We start from the raw sequence: 17,720 nt of genomic DNA, 5'->3' as shown, positions 1-17,720 counted from the left end.
ACCTCCAGATTTGTTCCTTTTACTTAAGGTTGCTTTGGCTATTTGGGCTCTTTTCTGGTTCCAAATGAAGTGTGGAATTATTTTTTCTAGATCTGCGAAAAATGACATTGGTATTTTGATGGGGATTGCATTGAATCTGTAGATCACTTTTGATAGTATGAACATTTTAATGATGTTGATTCTGCTGATCCATGAGCATGATATGTTTTTCCATTTGTTTACATCACCCTATAAAAAGGCAATTTGATATTTTTCACGTTGCCCCCATTAAAAAAGTTGCAGTAACTAAAATAAATAAGTAAATAAAAATAAGCTCCCTTACCTAGGTTTACAAAGCCAATGTCAACATACAGTTTGGCGCATAATGAGCCTAACAGGAAGCCAAAGATCGGTCCTATAATTGCAACCGTCTGCACGCACCCTGCACCAAGAAAAAAAAAAGGAAAAAGAAGCTGCCATTTCTTTGCTTGGGTAGATTAATAAAATTTTAAATAACAAATGTAAGTGAGATCCAGTTAGTGGCTCAAAATGTTTCAGCTCCTCATTTGCTTGCATTTAATGTGTCAAGTTTTTAACCACATTGAATCAAGAAATAAATGCCTCTCTACTTTGAGAGAAGGATGAATGCTTTAAGGCATTAATTACCTCTTAATAAGAAAATAACAGCAAAATGCCAAAGAAGTTAATTTTCTAAAATGAAACAAACTTTACTCCCTAGGATTAGATTGCCCATTGATAACAATTAGAATTGTACTAATTCTGATAGTCTTTCAAAATTTTTTATGGACAGTTAAGCATAAGACTTCTCTTGACATTCAAATTGATTTCTTCTACCTGAGTGAAAAAGTGTGTGCATTCATTCTGAGGTTCTGGGGGATCATCCGTGAGAGCAGGACCTGTGCAGAACCTGATGCAGATGGCGAAGGAGCTAGAGTTTGTAGCAGGGAAAGTGCTCACTGAAACCCTTGTGACCAACCATGGTAGCCTTCACAGGTAGGTGGCACAGATGGCCTAAAGGGTATCATTTCTAAGGTAGCTCTTCCATGCAAAATGTCTCCCTTCTGCCTTTCATTTATCCACAGAGCTTAAAAACACATATATCCCTGGAAGGTTAATTTAAATTACAATAACTGGAGTAGACAGTAGTTATCAGATTCTTTCCAGAAGAGAGGGCAAAGAGATCGAGCTCTGTGTTCCTGGAAAGAAAGCGGACACCTGGGCACCTACAGACTTCTTTTGGCTGCCACCATTTCTCCTAGAGTGTGATGGAGCATTTAATTCCAATTCTAATTCCTGATTTATACTGCAGTTTTCCATGAGAGAGAGAACTCTGTTCTTACTTATAGCCTGCTTGGGTATAATCAGCACACCTAGGAGTTCTGCAGAGCATAGCCAGGGCAGGAGTATACAGTGGACCTAGCTGTAGCCCCCCTCAATGAATTTAAATCTGGCTTCTCTGTCACTGAAGCCAAGGCCTTCAAAAGATCAGAACTCCAAGAAATCAAGACTGATGTGTGAAACAGAGAACAAATTTTAGTTATACCCAGAGCTCTAGTTTCTGGCTTAGTCTCACAACATAAGAGGCACCCAGTAAATGCTGTTTAAATGTTTCTGATCTTGGGAGATTGCCTATGCTATATTATTTTGCTTCTTGTGATTTTAGCTGCTGGTCTATTTATTGGGAACTCTTCCGGAGAAGAGATATCCTCAGGTGTTGCTCCTAATTTTTTAAATACTTTTCTTTATTCATTCCTACTTGCTATTGATATCTCAGGAGTGCTTGTTGCCTATCCCTCATAGAAAAAAAGATGCTTTAAATAATCAGGACTTATAAAATATAATGCAGTTTCTAGGGCTCTAGAAGCAAATTTTAAAATAAAGTAAAATGCCTAAATGCCTTAGCAGTATAGTTATTCCACCAAAAAGAACCTATGAAATCTGAAGCCCATGAAGATACTTTCACAATGTCATATGTCATTGCATTTGAGCCCCCAGTTATTTTCTTTTAATCTAGTGTTTCTTCCCAAATGCCATAGATCCTGCTAACTGAGGTGTCATCATCCAAATCCGAACTGTGCACTTCGGAAATGTGTGAGCTGGATAAAAGGATTGGATGTGAAGTATAAAACCTTCCATACCCTATTTACTATAGGATGGAATTGGGAAAACCAGGCACCATGCTTCCCAAGAAGACGAGAGAAGTAATATACCAATATTACCAATATAGAAAGCTGCGTTGTCTTCACTGGCAAAATCATCCAGGTAGGCAATGCCCAGAGGCTGAATGGGAGTTTCTCCTATTCCACGGAGAAGGTTTCCCAGGAAAACATAAACCCACATGGAGGAGCTGGCATCAACTTCACATTCTTAAAGGGAAAACAAAGAAGAGGTCTGAAATCAGATCGCTATCAAAGTTAAATATTTATTCTGCATTTCTACAATGTGTCCTAAAACTGGATTCAAATGCAAAAATTTTTACAATAGTCATAATTTGATAAGAGTTTAGGCAAGTTTGGAAAATGTTTTATACCTTCCCTCTTTTAGTCAGTGTAAATCCCCTGCAGACTTCCCCAAGGAACTCTATTATTACTTCTTGTTCCTCTTCCCTTTCCTACTTATTTTCTCTCTTCTTATTTCCTATGTATACTGAGCTTTTTGCATTCCCACACTTCAATAATATTCAATATCCAATCTGAGGAAAACACAAAATTTTGAAAAAAGGCTTTCTCACCTTAATTTTTACACTTTTCTCTTTTTCAGCAGAAACCCCAAGTAATCTTACTGTTGACCAAGTTTTCTCTGAAATTCAAATTTTTATTTGGCTGATACTCCAACATTGGGCAGTATTGCCTACACCTACATTTGTTTGTTAGTGAGTAATCATTTTTAGGACTCCAGAAACAAAAATATATAAAAATTATAAACCCTATGTGCTTTAGCAGTATAGCAATTCCAACAGAAAGAAACTTTTGGGCAGTATTTTTGGAGTAAAATTTAAAGCTAATTATTTTTAAATGCTTTCATAAAAGTAATATCTTAATATAATCATGTGAAGTAGGAAAATTACCCGCATCATAAATAAAATATAGTTTCAAAGAGTTTAGCTACTTTAATAAAATCAATAGTGTCTATAACCTCCAACAAGTACCACTTGGGAAAGCTCCCTGTCTGCCACGTGCGGGGCTAAGTGGTTTGCAGGCATTTTTAAGCGGAATCCTAACAATCCTATGAGGTAGGAGCTGTTTTCACCTATTAATAACCCTTAAAGTCATTTTTGTTGTGAAGAATGGTTTATGTGAAGGGCTGACATGAACACCTTTGGGCAAGCGAATCAGACTGCGTGACAGGATTTTATCCTGATTCTGCCTCTTCTAGAAAAGTAGCCAACTGATCATGGAATTTTCATCTACCTTCTCTGTAATTCTATTATGCTCCCCCAAATATGATGTGAATTCCTTTTCTAACAATTAACTGTAATGTTAATTCCAGCCCTAGCAATTGTATAATTCTAAGAAGCTAGTCGGTAAGGAGCTCTTATGGTAGGTAAGTGTAGACACTTTAGAGTTGTGCATTCCAATACAGTAGCCAGAAGTCACATGTGGCAATTAGGATTAAAATTAATTAAAATTAAATAAAATGAATAAATCAGTCCCTCAGTCACACTAGCTATATTTCAAATACCCAATGGTCGCATGTGGCTAGTGGCTACTATATTGTATATGTCTATAGGACGTAGATATAGAACATTTTCGTCATCACAGAAATTCCTGTGGACAGCTATGCTCTGGAGTGTTGTAGGGGAGGTGAGGGCTGTGTGTGGAGCACTTTTGAGAAGATCCTTACCATCATCTTTAGGGTGAGCCTCGTGTGTCCACTATGTCTAAGGAAAAGGACTTTAAAGGAGCAGGACGTCATTCTGAGTCTACTGCTCTGTATCTGTCTGGAAACTTGTCCCTTCATATCAAAAGCATTTTAATTCCCTGACTCTAAACTCTATGTGTCACTTTTTTACACTCACATTTAAATATTTCCTAACTGGTTGTACTGCCATTTATGTCATGAGTCTTCTCTGATTGTCAAAAACCAAACAAAACATCTTCACTGACTGTACATTGTGTACAACTGAAACTCCAAACCCTTTAGTCAGCTCTCTGCCTTTTTATATGGACCTAAATTAAATTTATTATCTGTTATATTCTTACACAAACAGGCCCTCTGTTCTTGTCCGTTGATTTGTGTGTGTCCTCCTGAAAGTATCTATTGCTCTCTTTCACACGTTCCTCTTTTCTCTTCTTCTAGAATGTATTTCTTCTTCTTTTTATATAGCAGGAGAGGGCAAACTTTTCACATTTAATGTTCTCCCCTTCCTGCCCCTCCCCACATTTCCATGTTTCCGTCAGTCCCTTGGCCTTTCCCTTCATTTGAACAGCCAGACCTTCAGTGTTTATTGCACGGGGAAGGGACATCTCAGCAGTAAGTATTAATGAGGATATTATGGGAGTGAAAATGTTTTATGGACCAGATAAAAGATTTGGAGCAATGGCAGGTATATAAAAGAAAGGCTTCCGTTCTGCCTGGATAGAAATTGCTTCCCCATGTTAGGCGTAGGGACGAAACAGGTGGGGCAAATGATGCTGGAGGGAAAAAGGAGGGTTTGTTCACCTACTTTTACTGAGTCCTACAGATGTGGCAAGCACCTGGGGATAAACTTGTGAACTCTGTGAGCAAAGGAGACCTGTGCCACCATGGCCAGGTAGAGCCCAGGGAGGTAGCAAGATCCCAACCACGAAATGGCTGGACAGCACAGCTCAGCATCCCTGCCTTTGGCTCCTCACGGGATTGCCAATGTCTAGAGTGATATAGAAGAGATGATTCCCATGTTCCCAAGGGCGGCTCAGACAAAGCATTGCCATGCCATCGTGCATCAGCCATAAGGAACACTAGACAGTAACAAAATTCCTGTAGCCTACCTCGTGTAGAAAGTAGAATTAGTTCTGTGAATCTAGGATTGTCACTTCTGTGAGAGACAGTTGCTGTGCTAAAAAAATATATATATGAATATGGATGTAAGATGACCCCATGGTGACAGGTATGACCAAACATTGTGACCTGAGGGTTTTAGATAGCTAACTGACAAGGAACATCAGTAACCTTTCTGACCATCATGTAGGCTCCCTAGAACATCAGCAAGCCCTGGGGAAAAGGATGGAAATTAGGGACAAATTGAGATTAAGTTTTTGCCATTCTGATGAAAAGGGGCTGAACACAGAATTTAAATTGACTTATGGGGAAAAATTACGTTTTTTTCATATCTGAGCAATGGACTAAGATTTGTACATGCTAGACTAGTCTTGCACAGCTTTCAAGACCCACCTTATTTGGAACCACTGGATGATTTTCCCAGTCATCAGCAATTAATACTCTTTCTTTCCATGTTATTTGATTATCTGTATATTTTCTTTAGATCTCATCACATACTGCTTGATATTGTAGGAATTTTTATGGCATCATAATATCTCAATTTAAGTAGTACAGCTTTTGAGAGCAAAAATCATATAGATATTTTTGTCCATACTAAAGCACATAGAAAGTCTTTTTAAAAAGTTTTCTTAGTCAAGGAAAAAAAAATCATCTTACCATCACTTATTTTGGACTGTGATTTTTCCAGAACCGAGATTGGTAACTGACTGTTTGACTCTAGGAGACACGGAGAGATGCTGAGAGTAGAATTGGAGAAAGGAGAATACCTCTCATATCTGTACCTGCGTAAGAAGAACATTTTCTTCATGATGAACTTATTAACATCATACTACTGAGTTGTGCATATTACAGAACTCAGAAGGGTGCCTGGTTGAGCTTGCAACTATCTTTGAATCTGAATCAACCAGCATTGTACAGCAGAGTTTACAGAAAAGGTAGTCAGGAAATCTGGTTCATAGGTTTTATGCAATACCTGGGTTAGTCAATTAGTGAAATCAAAAGTAAGAATTATTCACAGAGGCTCATTTTAATATAAAATAATGACTATAAATCGCCTTCTGTCTTGGTGAAAAAGTATCCAACACTTGATAAAATCATGATTACCTCTGAGTCAGAGAAAAAGCAATAGTTTAAAAACTCATAGCCATTGTCACACTGCATTCAGAGTTGTAAATTTAGTAGAACTGCAAGGCTGATGCTAGAGAACAGATGATAATACATGGCTATTTGAACCATTTATCCAGATAGTATCCTGCTTTTCCTTTACAGTTCATTCATCTGGCTCGAGGGTATTTCTAATTCCATTCTTTCCTCCGTCCATAAGGCTATGGTGGCAGCTGGGTTAAAAGGCCAATGCTGGGACGTAGGACTGTTGGTAACACTGTCTACAATCCCCTAGCTCCACTTTTGCATTCAAACTATCCTTCATGTGCCAAGTTCCCTACTCCATTTGTACCCTGCAGGGAAGAAGGACCTAGCAAGAAGTTATCACATCATCTTGATTCTCATGTTGTTCAGGCACTATGTGACCAAAGGCTAGCAATCATAGTGACATATTAATCATAAAAACCTGTTTATTCAGCATGGTAAGGAAAAGATGTATTGAATTATCAAAATATTCAAGTTGATAAATGGGTTTCCTTGTATCTGTTTTGTGTAATCTATACTTCAGTGGGTTCATGAACCCCATTGAAAAAGTAAGAACACTTTGTATGTATATTTTTACAGGAATGTTTAAGGGAAGAGATTCACAGTTTTCATCATTTTATCAACTGGTTCCCTGACCAAAATAGGTTAATAACCACTTAATGAGATTAACTGTTTTAAATTCTTAAGCTACACAGGAGAACATTTAGCACTGAAGTCATGATAATATAATTTTATGTTGTTAATAATCACAGAGATACCATAGACTGTCATTATGCCTCAAGGCTATTAAGGTGAGGATCAATGTGGTTAGATAATATTTTGAAAAATTTTAATTATTTGACCTTTCTCAATTCCTTCCGTCCAAAAGTTACTATTGCAAGCATAATAATTATGTAGACTTTGAATAAATGGAATCTTATGTAAGTGTCATTTTTGTCACTATTTACTATCTGTAACACTCTCAAGAAAAATTAACCTTTTGGTTTCAATTTTCTTAGTTGTAAAATGAGAGCGATAGGTGTGGTCTGTGCCTATGTGAGACTCTGTTAGATGAAGAGACAAAGAAGTTATCGAACAGGGGACCAATTATATAAATGTTTTGAAATTCGGTGCTTTAGTTCTGACCTGCATTCAAATCCTGACTGACACCATCTTGATGGATGTATAAATTTCTACAGAAGCCTCCTGAATAGTCTCCCTGCTTCTAAGCTTGCCTCAGCAGAGTCAATTTTCCAAGCAGCAGTTAGTATGGTCCTTTAAAAATATAATTCAGATCATGTCACTTTGCTCAAAACTCTCCACTGACTTCCCATCTTATTGAGAGGAGAAGCTAAAGCTTTTGCAATGGTCCTAACCTTTCTACTCAAAGTGTGGTCCACAGACCAGCGGCATCAGCTGCCTCAGTCCCAAACCCAGAGCTACTGAACCACAATCTACAGGTTACCAGGGGCCTCAGGTGATTCAAATGTCCATCCAAGTTTGGGAAACAACCTTGACCTGTTCTCCCATTCCCTTTTGCTTCTAAGATTTAATCTTTTGTGCTTTCCCCTTGCTCATTCCACTTTAGTCACACAAGTCTCCTTGCCATTCATCCACACTCCTTCCTGCTGCAGAAACATCACATTTGGGCTAGAATTTCATGTAGGCTAGAAGTCTGCTTCCCCAGATATCTGCATGGCTCTCCCCTTTCCCTTTTTCAGCTCTTCCTCAAATGTCACCATCTCCATGAGCCATTTCTCAACTACCCTGCTTTAAATGGCAACGCACCCCTCACCCGCCACCCCACCACAACACACACTCTCATGTATCTTCAGTGAGATATTTTTCTCTATTGTTCTTATCTATCTGACATACTGTATTTATTTGTTTACTTTTGCTCTTCTCAGAAAATACATGAGGGCAGAGATTTTTGTCACTGCCTCATCCCCACTACATAGAATAATGATCAATATATATTTGTTAAATTCATGAGTTAGATCAGCTGACTCATGCAAAGCTAAACCCATCCTCTTGTGCATAGGACCTCAATAATTGATATCCATGACTAATAGGTTTTGTTGGACATCAAGGGTATTGCTGCAAAGGAGACAGAGTATAGTTCTCTTTTAGAGAACAAAAATCACATTTTGGGTAAGGACTCAATTAGTGACTAATGCTGTGAAAAACTGAAAAGAAGTTATTGTAATAATCCTTAGCAGAGAGCAAGCTTCTTGAAGGAAGGAATTGTGGTTTTTGTTTCCTCACTGAAATAGCCCCGTTACCTGGCACAGTCACCTGGCAAGCAGACACTGAATAATGAATAAACAAATATATCCTCCCACATAGAAAAGGTGGTGGATAAGAATCTAAGTTTCTGTTCTTCTGGCATCCTTTGTCAACACTAGCCTGACTGTCTGTCTGACCTTCTCTCAGATACTTCTCTTTTTTTATTTTTTGAGACAGAGTTTCACTTTGTTGCCCCTGGCAGAGTGCAGTGGCATCGTCACATCTCACTGCAACCTCAAACTCCTGGACTCAAGCGATCCTCCCACCTCAGCCTCCCGAGTAGCTGGGACCACAGGTGTGTCCCACCACACCAGGCTAATTTTTCTATTTTTGGTAGAGATGGGGTCTCACTCTTGCTCAGGCTGGTCCTGAACTCCTGAGCTCAAGAGATCCTCCTGCCTCAGCCTCCCAGAGTGCTAGGATTACCGGCATGAGCCTCCATGCCTGGCCTCAGATACACTTTTCCTTCTGATTTTCTTGCATTGTATTCTATGTTTGTCATTAACTTGAAGTAATAAAATTATTCATATGAATACAACATCTTTAAGACAAAACCATTGCTGGTTAAAACGAGGTGGCTTAGTTGGCTAAGGAGGATTGATAACAACACACAACAATGATGACACAGTTTCTAGTTATGCTGGGAACCTCGATAAGCTTTTTACCTGTGTCTTCTTGTTTTAACATTTGCAACAACATTATGAGCTAGGTATTATTGTTAAGGTCTATTTTAAGATGCATAAACCGAGGCCTAGAAAGGTTAAGTAACATAATCAATGTCACATGTTAGGGCGACAAAGTGAGTTAATTCAAGAGTCAGAATTTATTAATCTTTTACAAATACTTTCAAATTTTTAATTTTTTTTTTAGTAGTGGAACCATTTTTCCCCTCTAAGAAAATTGTTCCACGAAAGCCCAATGAGTTAAATAGCTAAGAGTGGCACAGATATGGATCAAGCAGGAATTAGACAGATTTGAGACCCATTTCCTCAGCCTTTTCCTTTCCTTCCTCCTTACCCATTGGACCCATGTAACGCTTCTATAGAATCTCAATGAGCCAAGGAAACTTCTTCCCTGTGGAAAGAGGCCAGAGAGCAGGCGGAAGTCCCAAAACCACTGATCCCTCTCCAAGTAACAATTAAGGGTACAGGAAATGCATCCAAATGGATAGGAAAGCTCCCATTCAGAAGATTCTGTGTTCTACCTTCATAGATTGGCCAGGGAGGTCAAAAATCTAGCTGTCCTTACATAAGCAATTGGAGAAATCAAGAAAAAAATTCAGAGGAGATCATCGTAAGTCTCTCCAGCCCGAAAATGTCATAATACAATGAACTAGAGTAGACAATATTCAAAATATCACTTGATATAAAATTTTCTAAAGTATTCTCTTGCTTCAAAACCCTTTGAAAGTCATTTTGCTTATCAACAGGTAAGCACAGAGAAGACAGGCAGCATGTATGTGCATAAAGGCTGCTGCCTGAGAAGTCAGAAGACCTGTTTCAGGATTCTAGTTTCATATTTGCAAGACACCTAACCTTGAGAAAGTCACTAAACTCTCCAAATCATGGAGTCCTTCAGTCCTAAAGTAAAAAAGATAAACTATGTTCTCCTATGCGACAGGTTGCGATAAGGGTAAAAATGATGTAATAAAGGTGAAAATATTTGGAACTACTAAAATTGCATGCAAGTACTAACAAAAGCACAAAAAGTAGACTTTAGGGTTAGAGGATACAGACACCTTATTTCCATTGATAAGGGTCTATGAGATACTGTTTGGACACTGAATAGTTGTTTGAGTTCATAATACCTGAGCCAGTTATCTGCCACCCAGTGTACCATGATCGAGCATTTATTATCTGTGGTATTCATTCATTACTAATTTGACATTGACCACATAATATAGATTGTCATAAGTAAAATTATAAATTAGTATAGTAAATTTATAAAAGTGTTCTGAAATTTTATCCAAAGAGAATGTAATAAAAATAAGACACAAAATTATCATGAGTCGAGCTTAAATTTAAATAACTGTAATCAGAAAGAGAGAAATGCAGTTGTTTGATAAGGCAAGAAAACAATGATTGCTTCAGACTTACTGCTCCATGAAGAACTGAGGCATTGCAATGAGCAATGTTCCAACTCCCATGATTAGGCATCCTGCTCCAATTATTTTTGGCCTGTGAAGTTTGGCTCCAAAGTAGCTAACAAATGTTATAACTAAGAGATTCCCTTTGGAGAGAAGAATAAAGCATTCATAAGTTAGAGAATGTAGAAAAAAGTCAACAGCATAGCTATTAATAAATGAATTAATGTATACAGCAGGCCTAGCAAAGTTTTGTTTTGACTAAACCATTTCCCCAAAATCTTATCCATCATTTATCCTTCTTTTCTTTAATCTTAGGTGACTCTTGAAACTGTCTTCACATTCATTACTTCAATCACCTAATCCCTTTGTCAAAATATTTTAATTAAATCCCTTCTATCTCATTACATGCAACCTAATTATTTGTCCTGTTAAAGTGTTTTATCAGTGAATCGAATTGTAGAAGGCTTCCTTTAGTTGCTCTGTAAAATTTTCTTTAATGATTTTGAGGTAAACTTATTGTTTCTTCATTCATTTAAGTTTTCTATTAAAACTTCTATTAGTTTTCTAATTGCTCTTGAAATGTACATTACAAATTCTCTCTTTCCCTAATATCCCTTATAGAAAAGGTAAAACAAACACAACTGTATGTCACTTTAAATGAAATCAGATTATGAAACTTACATTTACACAAATGATACTTTACAATTCATTTATAAACTTTTTACAAAAAGACTCAAAATAGAAATAAACATCCTTCCACATAGACAACTTCAGCTGTATATCAATTATATAACCTCAAAGAATATACCTATAACACAACTTTTGTGAAATACAAAATCTCCATAAAATATGCCCATCTATCTCTTTCTTGAAAAATAATTATAGAAAATGTGGTTTTTGAAGGTAGGAATTATACCTTTTTAAAATGTCTCTAGTGAAGCATGGGTTAAGTTACTTTTAGTTGATGATGGTGATAGCTGATTAAAGGGAAGAGTTCTCACGCTTTGCTGTGCATAGGGAAATGGAAACTTGTTAAAATGCAGATTCTTGGCAGGTCCCTACAGATTCCAGTTCCATGGATCTGAGGGAGGCCAAGAAATCTGCATTTCCAATGCTAGCTAGAGTGTGTTGATGGGCATGGTTCCTGGAACGTGCTTTGATAAACACTTTTTAGGGTCTTACGTTTCAAGGGGCTTTAAAATTTTAGCTACATTTATTTGGAATATTTCATGTCTAAGAATTACAGTGCTAGATAAAGCAAGGACTTAATCTCCAGCAATTGATTGTGATGGCTGACGGTTGCCCTTGCTTTGAAGTTCTCCTGGATATTTCCAATTTTCTAGCAACAGTGTGTTTCCTTACATCTGTAAGCAATCATCTAATTCACTAGTGTTCAGTCACATTGCCAGCTTTCGTCAATTGGAAAAAAGATCAGTAATTTGTATAGCCTTGAGGTTAATAATAATAGAAAAGTAACTTGCACGGTGACTCTCGTCTTTAGGGCTCCAGGAAGAATTAAGCTCTTTTCAATTCTGATATTAAGAAAATAATAATTAAGCATGAGGTTTCCCATTTGACATTTAAGTATTTAGTAGAAGACATTTTGAATCACATTATATTGATATTTATATCCATGCCTTTGTGAATGTGCCACAGTTAAATAAACCAAAATAAAGTGAAAACTGACTTTCAGTTTACAGGCAGCCCCACTCCCACCTCCACCTATCCGTCACCAACATGACACGATAAAGGACTCATATTTACAGGCTGTTTCTGCATTACATTAGTGAGTATGTCAAATACAAGATGCTATGGTTTCAGCATCTGTGATACCTCTATAGAAGTTTTTGCTTCCTTCACCTTGTATCCTTTCTGAGTTCTCAGGAGATACATTTGGAAAATGAATAGTGATAAATCATCTAAAAAATTGAATTGGATATCAAAATTCTTTCATACCTATCATCACTAGCCTCTGACAAAGAAAACAGGTCCAGAGAGTTTTACAAATATCTCTTACCAAACTTTAAGAGAGATTCTCACTCCATCTTTGTCTCTCTCTCTGCTTGCACACCACACACACAAACACGCACACACACATATGCACAATTTCACATAACAGAAAAGAAAGCTACTCAATTCACTCTATAAGGTGAACATAATAATCTTGAAACTCAAACTGGACAAGGCCAATACAAAAAGAGACAATTAGCACCCAAACTTAATTATGAAGATAGATGTAAAAATCCTGAACAAACTATTAGCACACTGAATACTGCATAAAAATAAACACCTCCTGACCAAGTACAGTCTATTACAGGAGTACAAGGTACCACCAAATTTAAAAAATTATTTGCTAAATCACTATATGACTAATAGAAGGAGAACAATTCCATGGTTATCTTAATAGATGTAGTAAAAGCACTCAGTACAATTAACTACTCATTAATGATAGGAAAAAAATCTGAGCAAAGCAACTTTTAAAGTGCATCTATCAAAATCACACAGCAAGAATATTGCTCAATAGTAAAATTTTAAAAGCATTTGCATTAAGGTCAAATACAAGAGAAGGATGCCCATTGTTACTGCTTCTATTCAACGCAGTACTGAAGCCAATGCAATAAGGTAAGAACAACAATAAAAACAGATATAAGAGTTGGAAAGAGGAATTAAAAATTATCTTGTGTTTTGGACAATATGATTGTCTATCTCAACAAAGTTGTTGCATACAAAGAAGCCAATATTATTCCTACGTTGCAGGAGTTATCAAACAGAAAATGTAGGAAAAATCCTTTTCACAGTAGCAACAAAAACTTTAAATATGGAAGGAATAAATATAACAAAAGATTAGTAATAAATATATAGAGAAAATGAAGAAAAAAATATTGAAAGCTATGAAAAAAAAGTCCTGACTAAATGGAGAGCTAAACCATGTTCATAGATGGGAAGACTCACCACCAGAAAATGTCAGCTGTCTGATGTGATCCATATCCAGATTGGGTTTGGTTGGAATTTCATGAAATTTCAATCAAACCCAAATAGGATATTTCAGATTTCAGAAAACTTATCCAAGTTTATCTAAGAAAAATTTAAAAGACAAAGTTGGAGATTTGCCTACCTGAAAACAAAGCTAATTATAAAACTACAATCATTAAGATAGTCTTATATTGAGTCAGGAATAAGCAGATTTATGAAACAGATTTACATGGAAGTAGTAAGTCAATACATGATAAAGAAGGCATTACAAATACTTGGGCCAAGTACATATTCAATTAGTGGTGATTGGACACTTTGTTATAATAATATAAAGTGACTGCTACATCGCACCATCTAAAAAAATCTTTTTCATGTGGGACTAAATACTAAAATGTAAAAAGTAAAACTTTTTTATATTTAGAAGAAAGTACATAGAGAACTTTTTAAAACAAAGAAGTAATATGTGGAAAATATTAGGAGGTCATGATATGAAAAATCTTTTATTTTCTTGGTGACTCTGTCATTTTTGGAAAAAGGCTTTGTTATGAAAAGCATACTTAGGGGAGAATTTGAGTCTCTACTATGTGGGCATTAGAGGATACTGTTCAGAGGTGTCAAAGGAAAAAGGACATTGTTGTATAAAATAGAACGACTGAGAGCTAGACATGGAGAGTGGAAATGGGTCCAGAATCCTGGAAGGAAGGAATGTGGAAAGAGGCAGGAGAAGTAAATTAAGATTATAGTCAGGATGCTCACTTGTCTGGAAATCTGTGGATTGCAAATAACTAGGACAAATCTGTGATGTTTGGCATAAACGTTTCCAATGGAAGTTAGAGAACTTTTAAGCCATTTTGAGGCAACTAAAACAATAAATAACTTTTATCCTTAGAATGGTCTAGAAGAATTAATATGAGTTTGGAGTCAGCATCCTTTGCCATTTCCTATGAAAACTTAGCACTCTTTAGCAAATACAGATGCTCTCAGGTTGCATTGGGACCTGCGAATCCAAGAAAAAGTTTGGATCAAATCATTTCTAAATATCTTCAGCTCTAATATTTTTTTATTCGATAATATAGAGTGAGAAAAAAAGTCAAAGTATCACATGATATGTAATTTTTTTAATCTGCTCATATCATATCTGCTTCTTTCTGTGAGTTCACTTTATTCTTTCAGTCTGCACCAATTGCCTCTTCATTCTTGTTTCCTCTAATGAAGTCTGTCACCCTTACCTTGACGCTCCATGGCTCCTCATTCAGTCCACAGCCATCAGCAGAACAGGGATCAAGGAATAAATGAACCATGTGGGCCTATCTAAGGAGATTCCATAAGGGTCAGATGTTTCAGAACCTTGCTACACAAAGTGTGGTCCACTGATTAAAAGCATCAGCATCATCTGAAAGCATATTAGAGATGTGGAGTCTTATCCCCTCCCTACAGAATCAGCATCTGCATTTTAAAAAGATTGCCTAGTCATTGTTATGAACGTTGATGCTTGATTGGCACTTAGAAATTTCATTCTGGTAAGATGACAAAAGATGGATTTGGGAAGCAAAAGCCTGGAGACAAAAGACTCCCTATTCATTCTTTTAATTCTTTCTGTGATATTCAGAGTAAAACAAAAATATGGAGTATGAACTAAAATAAGTAAATTGTTAAAGAGTTGGAAAATAATTCTTCACTCATCTGAAAGTTCATCAGGAAAAGCTAAAATTAAAGCAATTAGAGGTTTTGAGCATATATTTGAGTCCAAATGGGCATTAAGGACCACAGAGGATACTATTTTGTTTGCTTCAACAAAGAATTAATGCCTCTTAGTTTATCAATCCTGGAAGCTGACTAACTGGGATTATACTCTTTAAAGTACTTCCAAAACAGTGACTAAAATCACTTGGTATTTTCAAGTTCTAAGAGGGAGTCAATAGTCAATTGCTAACCAAAGACACCTGAGTGTAGAATTTTTATTGCCTGCTCTGATCTGGTGTTTTTGTTAATGGAATCCATTTTTTCTTCTTTCTAAGCCACTGGGAAGACAATCGCTTTCATGATTTAACTTCTTAAATCATTGCAATCGATTTTTGTAGAGCCCATTTGGATTCTTTCAAATCTCTAAAATTGAATCACAGGGCTCCTAGGATATATCATTCTTCTGTAAAGACGCTTTTTACATACTTATAACTCAAAGTACCAGTCAGCATCTCACCCTCTCCTCCAGGAAAGTCTCCTACTCTGACTGGGAACTCTGAATTGTGTGAGTCATACAATAGTGAACACCTGGAGAGGTGCATTTTTCATTGGTTGCTCTGAGAGCAAATTGCTCCTACTGTAGCATAGGTTATGGCAAATTTTGTCCAAACAAGATTTTACAAATAGAGTCAGATCCCAGCAGACAGCTGAAGGCAGAGAGGATGTCATTTAGCCATGCCTAGAAGACCTTGTGCTCAAAAGTAAAGTCAGGCATCTGCAATACCTACCAATTTCAAAACTACCATCAATAACTCCCACCAGTGAAGAAGGGATATCAAACCTTCTCTCTATCTGAGTGATGGTGCTCTTCAGATAGCCTTCTGCCAATGCTTTGGCAAAATAAACGAAAGACAAGGCACCCAGGAACAGCTGGAAAATATGAGAGGTCTCACTTAGTCTGCCTGCAGGTTGGCACACAATTGGAAACATGTTAAGCAAACAGACAAATAAAAATACAAACTAAGAACAATGTATAGCATCAAGTTTGTTAGCACTGAAGATTTAATTCAAGCATTACTACAGGTTTCCTTCAGCCTCAGGCAGATGTAGATTTCCAAAAAGTCAAATTCTCTTGGAATTTGAAATGTATGTTGATTTTCATTGTAAATGTATGCTGAGTTCCTTTTTGTCCCTTTCTCCCACCATCCCCGAAAGGACCCTCGAAGGAGTCTTGCTTTGAAAATAAGATTCAGCGTATGGTAGGTAAAGAGATGAAAGAGCCATTCATACGTAAGAAAATAAAACACATGAAAACCATAAGCCAAACGCTTGACATGTTACCACAAGTCTTAGCGTTCGTGGTTATGTATTTCACAGTGATGGTGTGTGCACCAGCAGGGAACATAATGCATAGGCTGAAAAAGTGGAACTACTATTCCTTGTGTTTAAGTGCATACTATTAAATTCATACTCAAATTCTTTCTTAGTGAAAATCGTTTCTTTGATATCTGGCTTATGCATTTTGCTAGACATGGGTCTGTGATGGAGTATTTATATGGCAGGTTAACATTTATACAAGAAAACGCATAAATATTTGTTGAGTGACTATGTGGTATAAGGAAAGAGTAGGAGTCACACAGAGCACCGTGAAAAGCAACTCTGCCCTGTACTAATGTTATTCCCATTTTTTATTTACTTTTATTTATAAGATGGGAACAATGTGGGTGTTTAATAGATTAAAGGTTATATCTATGCTTGGCACAATATTGGGTACATAGTAGAAGTTCAATAAATATTAGTTTCTACTATCTCTCTCCTTTCTGTTTAGGAAGGGCATTCAAATGAGCTCAGGAAAGTAATTTAAACTACATGGTCAGACAGAGTTTCCTTGCATCACTTGGCAAACGGTGGTTTTAGTAAATTGCACTTAAGATCACTTTGTAAAAGGGAAAAAAATTCTCTCTCTAACTTCATTATATAGAAGATACCTGGATAGAAAGCCAAGAACATCAACTCCACCTAATTCTTTGTTACTCTACCTTTAGTTCACCACAGCAGGGTTGTTTTTCCTCTGAGGAGGGATATTCTGTTTTTAAGGAAGATCTTCCAACAGGTTGCAATGAATTTTTGCAGAATAACTGGATATTTTCTTTGGAGGAAGTGTCCATTATAAAAGTATTCCTTGACTCTGATCTGTCGAAGTTGATTTTAAAAGTAAAAAAAAAAAAAATGAATTCAATACTATGCAATTTATTAAGTAATATTTTTATTCAATACTAGACCTCAAGTCTATAGATTTAATTTAAAGTGAAGCTACCTTTTGTTACAAGAGTAAGTTGGCAACATTTTTCAATTAAAATCAACCAGAATATTTGATTAACTAATCCTCCTATTGGGACTCGGTAGCCAGCATTCTTTCTCAATCCCTCCAGTTTAAGCCTCTTTATGGCAAAGAATAAATTTAAATGTTGCCCTTGGAATAAATAACAAGGCAGAATTTTGCTAACTTTGTGGTCTTGCCAGTTTAAACTAGGAGGAAGCACGAAAGGAAGGAAAGGAATTCAACCATGTGAATATTGATTCA

The 17,720-nt window shown here is 36.6% G+C and overlaps 1 protein-coding gene across 2 annotated transcripts in view; it reads right to left on the bottom strand.

The window, feature by feature from the left end:
• Positions 1-17,304, bottom strand: part of SLCO1C1 (solute carrier organic anion transporter family member 1C1) — a 49,021-nt gene extending 31,717 nt beyond the window's left edge. Inside the window, exons 1-6 of one of the 2 annotated variants that reach the window (XM_069490906.1) lie at positions 17,176-17,304; positions 15,925-16,066; positions 10,491-10,623; positions 5,638-5,762; positions 2,220-2,366; positions 323-421 (exon numbers count right to left, since the gene is read on the bottom strand). In XM_069490906.1, the coding sequence (XP_069347007.1) occupies positions 323-421; positions 2,220-2,366; positions 5,638-5,762; positions 10,491-10,623; positions 15,925-16,066; positions 17,176-17,304 (775 nt within the window). The remainder of the gene's footprint in view (positions 1-322; positions 422-2,219; positions 2,367-5,637; positions 5,763-10,490; positions 10,624-15,924; positions 16,067-17,175) is intronic. The other variant, XM_069490907.1, reaches the window with a different exon arrangement.
• Positions 17,305-17,720: the final 416 nt, after the last annotated feature.

The sequence above is a fragment of the Eulemur rufifrons genome, chromosome 16 (genome assembly GCF_041146395.1).
Source record: "Eulemur rufifrons isolate Redbay chromosome 16, OSU_ERuf_1, whole genome shotgun sequence".
NCBI lineage: Eukaryota > Metazoa > Chordata > Mammalia > Primates > Lemuridae > Eulemur > Eulemur rufifrons.
Note: the sequence above shows the minus strand (reverse complement) of the source record. Positions and strands in the feature narration are given on the sequence as shown.